This window comes from Chiloscyllium punctatum, chromosome 41 (assembly GCF_047496795.1).
Source record: "Chiloscyllium punctatum isolate Juve2018m chromosome 41, sChiPun1.3, whole genome shotgun sequence".
Lineage (NCBI taxonomy): Eukaryota > Metazoa > Chordata > Chondrichthyes > Orectolobiformes > Hemiscylliidae > Chiloscyllium > Chiloscyllium punctatum.
The window spans coordinates 41,251,675-41,267,717 of record NC_092779.1 but is presented as its reverse complement, the minus strand read 5'-3'; the positions used below and the strand labels follow the sequence as shown (position 1 = coordinate 41,267,717).

The window sequence follows — 16,043 nt, the reverse complement described above, 5'->3', positions numbered from 1 at the left end:
GATAATACATAAAAAAGGTGAAGACCACTTGTGATGAATTCCTTGTCTGACTAGTTTAAAAGAATAGCCCATTGTATTCTAAGCAGCCTAATTGTCTGCAGCAGTTTACATTACTGTTTCCTGTCATAATATTTAAAGTTATTAAAACAATTGTTTGGTGAACATGATGGCATTTAATTATTAATATTCCTGGATTTCAGTTCTATCTAAAAGTTGCTTCAGAGTTTCTAAAAATCTGCTTTACTGGGAATTAGTTATTGCTCTTTTTAAAAAAATGATGCAGATAGAATATAGGAACAGGTCCAGAGGCCCACCATGTCTGTGCCAACCATGATGCCACTCTAAACTAACCCCAGCTGCCTGCACATAGTCTGTAACCCTCTATTCCATGCTTGTTCATGTGTCTGTCTAAATGTCTGTTAGGTTTTGCTAACATATCTGCTTCTATAACCTCTCTGGCAGCACGTTCCAGGCACCATTCTAGCACCATCTGTATAAAACGAAAACTTTCCTTGCATACCTCTGTTCAATCTTTTCCCCCTTGCTTTAAGTCTTTGTCTCCTAGTGTTTGCCATTTCCAACCTGGGAAAAAGATTCCAAGTATCCATTCTATCGATGATTCTTGTAATTTTATTAATTTAAATCAGATTGTCGTTCAGTCTCCAATGCTCCAAACCTGAAAATAATCCAGGTTTGTTCAATCTCTCGTTAAAGGGAATGCATGCCGATCCAGGCAACATCCTGGTAAACCTCTTTTGCACCGTCTCCAAAGCCTCCAAATTATTCCTGTAGTATAGCAACCAGAATGGCACACAATATTGCAAATGTGGCCTAACTAAATTCTTAAACAGTTACAACATAACCTGACAACTTTTACACTAGTGCCCCATTCAATGAAGTTAAACATACCATATGCTTCTTTACCACTTTATGCACTTGTGTTGCCACTTTCAGGGAGATATGGACTTGGACTCATGGATTCCTCAGAATATCAATGCTCTTAAGGGTCCTACCATTTACTTGTCACTAGCTACCTGACAAAGGAGCAGCGCTCTGGAAGCTTGAACCTTCAAATAAACCTGTTTGACTATAAGCTGGTGTTGTGTGATTTTTAACTTTGTTCACTTCAGTCCAACACTGGTACCTCCACATCTTGGTCATAGTCCACAGAGAGTACCAATGGAAGGGTGTTTTTCAGAGACCGGTAACTAGTGGTGTTCCTTAAGGATCAGTCTTAGGTCCTCTGATGTTTGTAGTATGTATAAATGCTCTGGAGGAAAATGTGGGTTGCCTGGTTATTAAGTCTGCGGATGACACAAAGATTGATAGAGTTGCTGATAATGCCGATGATTGTAAAAGAATATAACAGGATATAGATTGATGAATTGGGCACAGAAATGGCAGTTGGAGTTTAATCCAGACAAATGCAAGATGATGCATTTTGGAGGATCAAAATTAGGTGTGAATTATACAGTAAATGGCAGGACCCTTAGGAACATTAACATACACACTGACCTAGGTGTGCATGTGCACAATGCTGGGGAATGGAGTACAAGAATAGACAAACCATGTTGCTGCTGTATAAAATCCTTGTTGGGCCGCATTTGGAGTATTGTGTGCAGTTTTGGTTGCCACACAACCAGAAGGACGTGGAAGTTTTGGAGGGAGGACAAAGAAGGTTCACCAAGATGTTGCCTGGTCTCGAGGGTATTGCTCTGAGGAAAGGTTAAAAAGATGAGGATTGTTTTCACTGGAAAGACGGTGGCTGAGAGGAAACCAAATAGAGGTCTACAAAATAATGAGAGCCATAGATAGGGTGGATAGTTAGAGGCTTTTTAAAGAACAAAGAAAATTTACAGCCCAGGAACAGGCCCTTCAGCTCTTCAAGCCTGAGCCGATCCAAATCTACTATCTAAACCTGTCGGTCAATTCCTAAGCATCTGTATCCCTCTGCTCCCCACCTCCTCATGCATCTGTCCAAACGCATCTTAAATGAATCTACCGTGCCTGCCTCTACTACCTCTGCTGGCAACGTGTTCCAGATGCTCACCACTCTCTGTGTGAAGTACTTGCTGCGTGTATCCCCTTTAAACATTCCACCTCTCGCCTTGAAACCGTGACCTCTCATCATTGAATCCTTCACCCTGGGAAAAAGCTTGTCTCTATCCACCCTGTCTATACCCTTCATGATTTTCTAAACCTCAATCAGGTCCCCCCTCAATCTCCTTTTTTCTAATGAAAACTAACCTAACCTACTCGACCTCTCTTCATACCTAGCACCTTCCATACCAGGCAACATCCTCGTAAATCTTCTCTGCACCCTCTCCAAAGCTTCCACATCCTTTTGGTAATGTGGCATCCAGAACTGTACACAGTATTCTAAATGCGGCCAAACCAATGTCTTGTATAATTTTAACATAACTTGCCAGCTCTTATACTCAATACCCTGTACTATATGCCCTCTTGGCCACTCTATCCACCTGTGCAGCAACCTTCAGGGTACAATGGACCTGCACTCCCAGATCTCTCTGCTCATCAACTTTTCCCAAGGCTCTTCCATTCATTGTATAATTTGCTCTGGAATTAGACTTGCCGAAATGTATCACCTCACATTTGTCTGGATTGAAAGCCATCTGCCACTTTTCCGCCCAACTCTCCAGTCTATCTATATCCTCCTGTATTCTTTGACAGTCCCTTATGCTTTCTGCTACTCCACCAATCTTTGTGTCATCTGCAAACTTGCTGATCATAGTAACAGTGCCCTCTTCCAGATCATTTATGTATATTACAAACAATATGGCCTCAACACTGATCCCTGTGGAACACCACTGGTCACCTTTCTCCATTTCGAGAAACTCCCTTTAACTACTACTCTCTGTCTCCTGTTGCTCAATCAGTTTTTTATCCAGCTAGCTAGAACACCCTGCACACTGTATGACTTCACATTCTCCATTAGTTGACCGTGGGAAACCTTATCAAACGCCTTACTAAAGTACATGTATATGATATTAACAGCCCTTCCTTCATCTATCAACTTGGTCACTTCTTTACAAAACCATGTTGCCTATCACTGATAAGCCCATTCTTTACTAAATATAAATAGATCATATCCCTCAGTACCCCCTTCAGCAACTTTCCCACCACCAACGTCAGGCTCACTGGTCTGTAGTTACCCGGAATACCCCTATTACCTTTCTTGTACAGGGAGACAACAGAAGCTACCCTCCAGTCCTCCGGCACCTCACCTGTATTTAAGGATGCCATGGGATCTGTCAGGGCCCCAGCTATTTCCTCAGTTGCCTCCCTCAGCAACCTGGGATAGATCCCATCTGGTCCTGGGGATCTGTCCACCTTAATAACCTCTAAGCTACCCAACACATCTTCCCAACTTATGTCAACGTGATCCAGACTAATCAAACTTCTTTCTCTAATCTCAAGATTGATCTTGTTCCTCTTCTCAGTGAACACTGATGCAAAGTAGTCATTCAGAATCTCACCCATTCTCTCAGGTTTAACACATAGCCTTCCTTCATTATCCTTTAGTGGACCAATCCTTTCACAAGTTACCTGCTTGCTGCTTCTATAATAATAAAATGTTTTGGGATTCTCCTTAATTCTACTCGCTAAAGCTATTTCATTACCCCTTTTAGCCTGCTTGATTCCTCATTTAAGACTTGTCCTACTCTTCTGATATTCCGTTCTGTTCTTAGCTGCCTAGACCTTATGTACACTTCCCTTTTCCTCTTGGCTAGTCGTACAATTTCTCCTGTCATCCACAGTTCACTAATCTTGCCCTTCCTATCCTTTGCCTTCAACGGGACATGCCTATCCTGCACTATCTTTGAAAGCCTCCCACATATCAAATGTGGACTTCTCTTCAAATAGTTGTGTCCAATCCACGTTTATGAGCTCCTGCCTAATTTTGATATAATTGGCCTTGGCCTAGTTTAGTACTCTTCCCTTAGGACCACTCTCATCTTTATCTACAAGTATTCTAAAACTTGAATTGTGGTCACTATTCCCAAAGAAATCCCCCACCACAACTTCTACCACCGGTCCTGGCTCATTCCCCAGTACCAGGTCCAATATGGCCCCTTTCCTCGTCGGACTATTGACATACTGCTCTAGAAAACTCTCTGATCGCTTGTTACAAATTCTGCCCCATCCAGACCTCTTACACTAAGTGTATCCCAATCAGTGTTGGGAAAATTAAAATCTCCCATCACCACTACCGTATTGCCTCTACATCTTTCCATAATCTGTTTACCTATTTGTTCTTCTACCTGACGCTCACTGTTGGGAGGTCTGTAATACAGCCCCAACAATGTAACTGCACCCTTCTTATTTCTCAGCTCCACCCATAATGCCTCACTACATAAAGACCTCCATAGTGACCTCCTTTAGCACAGCCGTGATATCATCCCTGACCAGCAATCCAACTCTTTCCCCCCCACTTTTACTTCCCACCCTGTCCTGTCTGAAGCGTCTATAACCTGGAACATTCAGTTGCCAATCATCATGCCCTTCCTTCAACCAAGTCTTTGTGATTGCAATAACGTCATACTCCCAGGCACCAATCCAAGCCCTAAGTTCATCTGCCCTTACACACTATACTCCTTGCATTAAAGTAGATGCATTTCAGGCCACCAGTTCTTTTGCGCTCATCTACTCTCTGCCTACTCTTCCCTTTATTCATGCGATCTTCATGATTCTTACAGTCTCCAGTTTTCACTTTGCTGCCTACTTGTTTTCTCTTCTGGTTCCCAGTCCCCTGCCACATTAGTTTAAAACCTCCCCAACAGCAGTAGCAAAAACTCCCCCCCCATGGATATTGGTTCTGGTCTAGAACTTCCCAGAGTTGAAGGTTCAATTACAAGGGGGCACAGGTTCAAGCTGAGAGGGGAAAAATTTAAGGGAAATATGCGAGGGATGTTTTTCATGCAGAGAGTGATAGGAGCTTGGAACGCAGTGCCAGAAGAGGTGATGGAAGTGGACATTTTGATGATATTTAAGAGGCATCTGGATGATTATGTGCGTAGGGAGGGAGTAGAGTGGTATGGACTGAATAAAGGCATAAGGTTTGTTTTTTAGTTTAGTTAGGGGATGATTGGCACAGGCTTGAAGGGCAGAAGATCCTGTTCCTTTGCTGTACTTCTTTTTTGTTCTTAGTTCTTTTTTATCCTGGACGCTTACAACTATTCTAATGTTGTTTTACTGATAAATGTACATGTGAGGATTGAACTTGCAGAATTATCACCTCTTTAATGCTAATTCGTACAAAGTCCGGATTTGAAATTATTTTTTCTTGGATGATGGGAACACATCTCCACAGTAACCCTCTTGTTAGTGATATTCCAAGTAATGTTTTCCATTATGTTTATACAAATTCCTTTTATATGGTGCTTCCCATAATTATTGATGGATGTTAACATTATATAATGCCAAGACATGAATTTCATGTGTGTTGCACTGTTAAAAGTTTTACCTGAGTTCTCATGAATGAGGTGCTGCCGACCAGTACATTGCAGCATTCATGAAGTAGAGTGGCACAGAAATTGACTCCCTTGCATTTGCCCGAAAACGTGTGAAAGATAAAAAGCATGATGCTATTGATCCAAACCAACTCATACAACAGTTAGTGAATTGGGTCCAAACAGACAGAGTTATAACGAAGAGGCTGCCTCCATATGTGTAGTAGAAAAGAGGGACCTTGGAATTCAGATGCATGATTCTCTGAAAATGGAGTCACAGGTACACAGGGCAGTGAAGAAATCGTTTGACACACTAGTCTTCATTAGTCAGGGCATTGAGTATACGAATTGGGAAGTTATGTTGCAGTTGTACAGGACGTTGGTGAGGCCATACTTGGCATATTGTGTTCAGTTTTGGTCACCTTGCTATAGGAAGAGTGTTACTAAATTGGAAATAATGCCAAGGAAATTTGGAAAGATGTTGCCAGGACTCAACGGTCTGAGTTATACAACAGCATGAAAACAGGCCCTTTGGCCCAAACTGGTCCATGATGACCAAACTGTCCATCCACGCTAACCCCACTTCCTAGCACTTGGCCCAAATCCTTCTAAAACTTTCCTATCCATATATTTGTCCAAATGCCTTTTAAATGTTGATAATGTACCAGACTCAATCACTTCTGCTGACTGCTCATTCCACATGCACACCACCCCCTGTGTAAAAAAAAAAGTATTGCCCCTCAGGTTCCCTTTTATTCTTTCCCCTCTAACCTTAAACTGATGCTGTCTTATCCTCGATTCCCCAGTCGTGGGAAAAAGACTGAATGCATTCACCCTATCCATGCCTCTCATAATCTTATGCACTTCTATAACATCCCTCCCTCAGTCTCCTATGCTGTAAAGAAAAAAGTCCTGACTTGCCCAACCTCTCTGTATAACTCAGACCGTTGAGTCCTGGCAACATCTTTCCAAATTTCCTTGGCATTATTTCCAATTTAGTAACACTCTTCCTATAGCAAGGTGACCAAAACTGAACACAATATGCCAAGTATGGCCTCACCAACGTCCTGTACAACTGCAACATAACTTCCCAATTCGTATACTCAATGCCCTGACTAATGAAGACTAGTGTGTCAAACGATTTCTTCACTGCCCTGTGTACCTGTGACTCCATTTTCAGAGAATCATGCATCTGAATTCCAAGGTCCCTCTTTTCTACTACACATATGGAGGCAGCCTCTTCGTTATTTATTTCTGAAACAACAAATATTTTGAAACACGATATTTGGGCTACTCTAACCCATTACAGTTTTTGACTTATTTTGCTGAAGCAAGAATCAGGGAAACACTGTGCTGAGTTTCTAGAATAATTCTGAGGATTTTGATGACCATAGGAAGGGAGGAACTGTCAAATTGTCTTCTCTTTACTCAAAATCTGTGCCCTTACGTCCTTGTCTCTCCTACCATTGGAAACATCTTCCCAACGTCCACTCTGTCCAGGCCATTCAGAATTCTGTAAGTTTCAATTAGAACGCCTCTCTTAATTCTAAATTCCATTGAGTATTCAAACATTCTCATATGTTGAGCCTTTCATTCCTGTGATCATTCTCGTGAGTCTCCTCTGAACCCACTCCAGAGCCTTCTGAAGATATGAGACCCAAACTTGCTTACAATGCTAAGGCAATGGAGTTGAAATCCTTTGGGGTTGCCCTGCACAGGTTCGAATCCTGCTGATTTAGTTTTTAAGGGTGCGCAGTGGCTCAGTGCTCACGCTGCCTCACAGCACCAGGGCCCCAGGTTCGATTCCAGCCTCGGGCGACTGTCTCTGTGGAGTTTGCACATTCTCCCCATGTCTACATAGGTTTTCTCCAGGTGCTCCGGTTACCTCCTACAATCCAAAGGTTAGGTGAATTGGCCATGCTAAATTGCCCGTAGTGTTCAGGAATGTGTAGATTAGGTGCTTAGTCAGAGGTATATGTAGAGTAATAGGGCAGGGGAATGTGTCTGGGTGGGTTACTCTTCGGAGTGTTGGAGTAGACTTGTTGGGCTGAAGGGCCTGTTTCCACACTGTAGAGATTCTATTAAAAAAAAACTTGCCCCTCATACCTTCATAATTTATTTTGTTTAAATGTCGGACCATAGTTTTAAATTGGACTACTATCCCAATGAAGAATTCTGTCATGTTATGGTTACAAGAAGATTATTAGCCCCTTGTCATTGCACAACACAAAATCTAGAATGGTCTGTTTCTCAAATGTATCTAAAATAGACACTTGAGGAATTCATCCACCACATCATTATTATTGCTCATGTGCCTTGCAATCTGTCTCTGGATTAAAATCATCCATAATTGCCATAGTTTCCTTGTTGCATGTATCCAGGTTTCCTGTACAGTGCCTTCCCTACTTTACCACACTGTTTTAAGGCCTACAAAGAAGAACAAAGAATATTTAAGTGCAGGAACAGGCCCTTTGGCCTTCCAAGCCAGCACCATTCCACATCCTCTATATAAATCTACTGTCTATTTTCAAACAATCTATATCCGTTTGCTCCCTGCTTATTCGTGTATCTGTCTAGCTATATCTTAAATGATGCTATTGTTTCCGCCTCCACCACCTCTGTTGGCAGCACATTCCAGGTACCCACCACCCTCCACGTATATCTCCCCTAAACCTTTCCCCTCTCACTTTGAACTCGTGACCCCTAGTAATTGAGTCCTCCACTCTGGGGAAAAAGTTTCTTGCTATCCACCCTGTCTACACCTCTCAGGATTTTGTAGGCCTCAGTCAGGTACCCCCTCAACCTTCTCTTTTCCAATGAAAATAATCCTAATCTACTCAACCTTTCTTCATGGCTAGCACCCTCCGTACAAGGCAACATCCTCTGAACCCTCTCCAAAGCATCCAAGTCCTTTTGGTAATGTGGCTATCAGAACTGTACACAATTTTGCAAATGTGGCCAAACCAAAGTCTTATACAACTGTAACATGACTTGCCAACTCTTATACTCAATACCCCATCCGATGAAGGAAAACATGCTGTATGCTTTCTTGACCACTCTACTGACCTACGTTGCCACCTTCAGGGAACAATAGACCTGAATACCCAGATCTCTCTGTACATCAATTTTCCCAGGACTTTTCCATGTACTGTATAGTTTGCTCTGAAATTGCATCTTCCAAAATGCAACACCTCACATTTGTCTGGATTGAACTCCCACCTGCTATTTGTCTGCCCAAGTCTCCAAACTATCTATATTCTGCCATATTCTCTGACAGTCCCCTTCACTATCTGCTACTTCTACTAATCGTAGTGTCATCTGCAAACTTGCTGATGAGGCAATCTACACCTTTCTCCAAATAATGTTTGTATGTCACAAACAACAGGGGTCCCAGCACGGATCCCTGTGGAACACCACTGGTCACAGGTCTCCATTTTGAGAAGTTCCTTTCCACTACTACTCTCTGTCTCCTGTTGCCCAGCCAGTTCTCTATCCATCTAGCTAGTACACCCTGGACCCCATGCGACCTCACCTCCTTCATCAGCCTACCATAGGGAACCTTATCAAACACCTTACTAAAGTCCATGTATATGACCCCTACATCCCTTCTCTCATCAATCAACTTTGTCACCTCTTCAAAGAATTCTATTAGGTTTGTAAGACACGACCTACTCTGCACAAAACCTTGCTTCCTATCACTGATAAGCCCATTTTCTTCCAAATGGGTGTATATGCTATCCATTAGTATCTTCACAAGCAGCTTCCCTACCATTGACATCAGGCTCACAGGTCTGTAATATCTGGATTGTCAATGCTACCCTTCTTAAACAAGGGGACAACATTAGCAATTCTGCAGTCCTCTGGGTCCTCCCCCCGTTTTCATGGATGCTGCAAAGATTGCTGGAGAAGCTCAGCAGGTCAGGTAGCATCTGTGGAGAGTAAGTCAAGTAATCATCAGAACAGAAGAAGGTCACTGGACTTGAAATAGTAACAGTGCTTTATATCTACAGATGCTGAATTTCTCCAGTGCTTTGAGTTTGCGGTTCAGATTTCCAGCATCCACAATTCTGTTTTATTTTTATTTTATATCACTGATGTTTGTTGTCCTTTTGTTGCTTCTTATCTCCACCTGGACTGATTCCACTACACCAAAATCCTTTCTCACTATTGCATTGATTTTATCTTTAACTAACAATATCACTGCATTATCTTTTCCCTTTTGCCTGTCCTTCCTAAAGATTGAGTACCCTTGGATATTCATTTCCTAGCCTTGGTCACCCTGTGTTTGTGATTTAGTAATAGCAGTCGTATCATACGACCATTTGAACTGTTAATTCATCCACGCAATTGTGAATGTTTCTTCCATTCAGATATAGAATCTTTAATCTTATCCTTTTGACATTTTATATACCCTTTTAGCTACTGGTCCTCATTCTTCTGCCTTCCACTTTTGCTTTCTGCTTTTCTCTCTTTGATTTCTGTTTTCATCATTTTTGTCTCCCTCAGATTGCTACCTCCCTACAATCCTACTCCAAAGCATTAACAGATGCCCTGTGTGGATATTGGTACTGCCCTTGCTGGTCTTGCAGGTATACTTTCTGTCCCAGTGATTACAGCATTCTTGGTGCACTCAAGGGCCATCCATCACTGGGGACATCTGCAGATGGCCTAGCAGGACTTCCTCAAGCAGCTGTGGGCTTTGAGCGTTCGCTATCATTTTGACATAAATTAGAGCAGTCTGAACTGGCTGGCTGAGCTGCAAAAGCAAGGGCATAGTGGAGTGATGTGAGTGGAAGCAGAATTTTTTGTCACTCCTGAGAGAATTGGACGTGAAACCTGTACAGTGGCAATGTCATTTCTGTGGGACAACACCCTCAGCAATACTTGGAATCTTCTGGAATACAGGTTGCTGGACTGCTTTGAGAAGCTGCTTCTTGATGAGCCGCATTATCTACTCTGTTATGGACCAGACCAAATTCTCTAAAAAATATTTTAAGAAGTTAGCCTAGACCCTAACTTTTTCTTAATTTAAAGGCACATGTGAAGTGGGCATTCCAGGTGTGATGCAACTGGTCAAACCACTCGGCTTGGAGCAAATCAAAATTTATTTAAACACACCAGTTCAAACACGAACAAAAAAAAAAGCGGAATTTAAAATAACTATTGGAAAACTTAAACAACCTGACACAGTAACTATTACTAATTAACTGTTCCAGTACATCTCAAACACAGATTCTTACAGGCAAGAGGGAACAACATCCAAAGAGATTTCAGAGAAAGTTAGAGGAATCCTTTACTGAAACTTGCAACACTTCTGGACTCACACATCTTGTGACTGCTACAGCTTAAAAAAAACCTGAACTGGGAGAACTGGCGACGCCCCTTCCATTCTTAAACTAGACTCTTCAGCACCTCTGCCTTTATAACTTCTCTTCAAAAGAAAAGGGCAAAATAACTTTTTTTAAAGTGACAACATCATCACAACATGTTTTTGTGCTTCCTGAAGATGTCGTGATTGAGTAGCTGGCTGTTCTTAACTGCCTGAAAGCAAACAAAAAAAGTTAGGGCACAGGAAGTGAGGATGAGGAGGAAAGCAGTAGACCTCCAGCCATTCCATCTGCAGTTTACAAATCAGTATGGGGCGAAAGGGTGAACAAAGATATATACATAAAGCAGTAGCTTACCATCATCGTCGATAGATTCAGAAACATTTGCCACTAGCATTTGTGGGGTATGTGATAATAATTCTGTGAATCGTTTCAAAGGTACTGAGGGAAGAAGTGGACCTCTCCTCAGCTAGTTTTGTTGGATTCTCATTTGTTGGTTACTACCTTTTCCTGAAAGAAAGAGGACAAAATATCAGTGTTTCAAGGGTTATGTACCTGCAATTGCTGACTAGCTGAGAGTCTGCAAAGGTGTGCAAAAATATGAGAGGGAGGCTGGCATAACTGAAAGTGTGGAGTATAATGTTTTGAAAAAGTTAGTTTTGAGTGTGTGCTGCTGAGTGAGTGACATGGGTATGCTGCATTAAGTAGTGAAATTGGAGTGGTGATGACCTCGTAGATGTGAGATGTGATGTTCAGATGTAGTCATTTGTGTGGTTATTCACTTACCTTCAACGCTTCTTGGCATGTCCTGGTCAAATTAATCTCCCTTACTACCAGCTATCATTCTCTTCTCAGCTTCATTCGCATATGTTTCCTGTCGTCTGGCAGAAACATGGCCTCTCTTCTGGGTTCCGTCATTGCCCTAACATGGCATCACTGAAGCAGAACCCTTTCCTTAATGTGGTATGACAGATTCCTTGTGCTTCAATGTGAATACCTAACAGAGTCTTAATAAATGAGCAGAGGCCACCAGCAGCATTACAGAGACCACTTCAGCCTTGCCACTCAGGGTCAAGCTGCACTCATGAAATGAGCTGGGTGCAGGAATTGTCAGAATAAAGAATAGAAAATTATGAATGTCCAGCTTGAAAAATCAGAACAAACAAATTTCTGGTCCAGATTCGCTTCAAGCGTTCATTCCGCAGCACCACCGAGAGACCAGATCCTTCAGATGTTATTACACTCAAACTATTTGGCCTAGATTTTTCAATGGCCTGAAATCATTTTTGAAACATCAGATCTAAAGCTCTGAGGAATCCCTTTTGTAGCAAACTCCAAGCAAATTGCCCAAGACTATGAAGGTGCGCTGGACATTCCCCCAAAGCCTGGAACACTCAAATATTTCCATGTAAATCAGAGAATTTGGAGGGTTAAGCTTAAGTTAAGGATATAGTTATTCAGGAAAGGTCAACTCAAATACCTAGTCTAACTCATGAGTAACTCTTAAACTGAAGAACTAATCTAACACTTGCATCCCAACTGTACCTCCCCCTGATCTCTTAAACCCACAAAGACAATAAGTCAACACCAACTCCTCCCCCCTCAGGATCCAATACCCTTCCCTTCACCTACTATAAGACTTCACACCACTCTCCTATGGGAAGCACAGACACCTCTATTATGACACACACACAATGACCCCCCACTCTGGAACCAGTAACAGCCCTGACAATACCTGTGACTCAATTCCATCCCCTGCGCTTAGGACCCGACTATCACATTCACACCCAATATCTCCCATCCACTCCGAACTTCCCTAAATACTCCATCACTTATCTTGCCACCTGTCACCCTACCCTACCCTAATCCTGTAACCAGTTGACATCCTACTCACCTGACCCTATATCAATCCACTTGACACCATTCTCTCCTGACACCCTCACCTCACTCTTAGTTTACACAATTACCCTTGGACACCAATTGTCAAAGTGGCTGTGTGTGATGCTCAAGCTTTAAATTACATGATATAGTAACTGAGTACTGTGGGGAAAGGCATGTGGTTTGCCTTCCACAAACTGTTCCATGTATGAGGGAACTATCAGAATGGATGTATGGCTCCAGATTTCTGAAGGAGAACTGATTTGAATCTCCTGTTAAAAATGCAGAGCTGTTTTTAATCTGTAAAATAGGGCCATGTGGCAATCTTAGGAAATAAAGCAAAATATTACAGACAGTAGAAATCTAACATAACGTAAAAATGCTGGAGATACACAGCACTCTGGCAGCATCTATGGAGAGACAAACAGACTTTTTTTTAATCCTAAATATTTACACATGTAACTGTAGTACTAAATATGAAAGGAATGTTTTAAAAATTATGGCATTGGTCAGGAAGTGTAACTCCTTCCACAACCAAAACAGAAATGGCTGGGAAAATGCAGCAGGTCTGGCAGAACTATGAAGGATGTTCACTGGATCCAAAACATTAGGACTGCTTTCTTTCCACAAATGTTGCCAGACGTGCTGAGTTTTTCCAATAATTTATCTTTTTATTTCTGATTTCTGGCATCCACTGTTCTTTTTTTTTGTCAAGCGTTAGCTCCTTTTGTGTACTATTTCAAAGGTATATGACAACCAATGAAACTATCTTCTAAACCCGCAAGCTATGTTTTTACAGAAGGTAGTCTGATTGTAAATCATATTCATCAGAACAACATCTAGTTTGGGACCAACAAGTGCCACATAACTGCTGTAAAAACTATCTCCAATCAGAGAGAATCTAATTATTATCTCTTGACATTCAATGGCATTATCATCACTGAATTCCCCCATTATGAACATCCCTGGGTAACTTAACTAGAAACTGAACTGGACTAGCCAGATAAGTAATATATCTACAAGAGCAGAGCAGAGCAGAGACTTGAAATCCTACAGTGAGTAACTCAACTCCTGACTCCCCAAAGCCTGTTCATAATCTTCAAGACACACACCAGGAGAGTGCTGGAATACTCCAGACTTGCCTTGCCTTCCACAAACTGTTCCATGTATGAGGGAACTATCAGAATGGACTCCAACAACACTCAAAGTTTGACAACATTGAGGACAAGCAGTCCATTTAATTGGCTATATCACAAAGAGACATTCTTATCACCAACTCTCAGTTTTAGCATTGCGAATCATCTGCAAAATGCACTGCAGAGATTCACCAAGGACCATTTAATCCAATGACCACTACCATCAAGAAGGACAAGAGTAACTGGGGAACACCATTACCTGCAAGTTCCCCTCTAAGCCACTCACCATCTTGACTTGGAAATATATTGCTGCTTCTTCAGAATTGGTACCTCAAAGTCCTGGAAACCCCTAATGATAATGTTGGTCTACCTAAACCAAATGGACTGCAGCGGTTCAAGAATGTAGTTCACCCCCACCTTCTCCAAGGGCAATAATGATAATAAATGCTGGCCCAGCTGGTGATGACCGTGTCCCCTGAATGAATAAAAAAAAGAATCCTGGTCTAATGAGTGTTTGCTTATACAGAGATGTACAGCATCACATTACGGGCGCAAATATCCCAATGCAAGGCAGAAATCATAACAAAGAAGTCTTCACCTCCTGATACTGCCTGGCTTGCTGTGTTCTTCCAGCTTCATGCTTGTCTACTTTGGATTCCAGCATCTGCAGTTTTTTTTGTCTCTAACCAAGAAATCATAACAAGGCAAATTCAGTGAACTTAGCCCACTTGGTGAAATAAAAGATATTGTTGTATCACCTCTTGTTCAAATCAGTAAAACTTTCAAAACACAGTTAATTTGCAGAAGCAGGTTTTTACTTCATGCACTAAAACTAATTACAGGGTTATTTGTTATCACAGAATTATTCCAGTACAGAAGGCAGTCAAATTTAATCCACTAATTTTCTGTTTGACTTGTTTAACAGGTGACAAACTAAAGGTTGGACATGAGATTCTGTACTCTGATGTTGAAGACTCAGATGGTCAGGATGATGAAGATTATGAAATTGATGATGATGAGGACGACAGTCAAGGGGAAACAGGATTATCTGCTACTCCTTCAGTAACAGCTAGCCCTCAGCATGACATACAGGGAAATGACCAGCTCGGTACGCTGACTGCTGTCTCGATCTCTGTGGCTGCTGGTGTAGTGAGGACAGCAAATAACTCCACTGAGCTGAGCAACAGTCTTGAGGTGCTGTCTGCTGTCTGGCTTACACAGAATGCTACTGTTGAAACTGATAAAGTTCAACATAAATTCTTACCAGTCCATCTCCGTGCAACTGAAGAGGACAAAGTCATGTCCACAGCAACTAGAGATACATCACCTAAGGCTGATCAAAAATCTTCTGGTTACCAGATGACACCTGATAATGAGCATGTGCAAGAAAAGCTTGGAAAGAAAATCACGGACAATTTAAAGGTATGTGAGTTTTATTCTATAGAATATCTCTTATTTTAATCAATAGCCTGAATGACAAAATAAGGGACTTATAACTAGAACAATAATGTTCATATGCATATTCCTAAATTCTTGTAGTTAATCAAGTTTACCAGTCGATTCCTAAGATAATTGGACTGTTGTATGAGGAGAGATGGATTTGGTTAGGATTGTGTTCACTAAATGAGGGGGTATCTCATTGAAACCTATAAAATTCTCTAACAGGGGTAGACAGTTTAGATGCCAGAAAGATGTTTCCAACAGTGGGCAAATCCAGAACTAGGAGTAATGGTTTAAGGTCAAGGCATAAACCTTCGAGGACTGAGATGACATGCATCTTTTTTCACTTAGTGAGTAGTGAGCCTGTGGAGTTCACTGTCACAGAAAGTGGTTGAGACCAAAACATTGTATTTACAAAAAGGAGGTAGATAGAGCTCTTGAGGCTAAAAGGATCAAGGAATTTGGGGAAAGGGTGAGATTAAGATATTGAGCTTGATGATCAGCCATGGTCAAATCGAATGACAGAGCAGGCTTGAGGGGTTGAATGGCTAAATCTTTCCGTCTTCAATGCATCTAAATACTTTCATTAATATTGAAATAGAATGAGATCATTGAAGCTCTAATTTAACTATATCAACTTAATGATGACCTTTAAACGAACAGCTTCCTATTTTTAAAACACTAACATAATTAAGCATTACGTTTTGGAGTTAAACTTTGAGACGATGCCTTCAGTGATTTACTGTCCTGCAGCAAATGTGTAATGAAAAAATTGTGTCACATTGTTCAAA

At 41.5% G+C, this 16,043-nt stretch overlaps 1 protein-coding gene across 7 annotated transcripts in view; it reads left to right on the top strand.

The window, feature by feature from the left end:
- hivep1 (HIVEP zinc finger 1) overlaps positions 1-16,043 on the top strand; it is a 212,316-nt gene that overhangs the window by 187,637 nt on the left and 8,636 nt on the right. For all 7 annotated transcript variants that reach the window (XM_072560776.1, XM_072560774.1, XM_072560775.1 and 4 more), the window contains one exon: positions 14,738-15,234. In XM_072560776.1, coding sequence (XP_072416877.1) covers positions 14,738-15,234 — 497 coding nt within the window. The remainder of the gene's footprint in view (positions 1-14,737; positions 15,235-16,043) is intronic.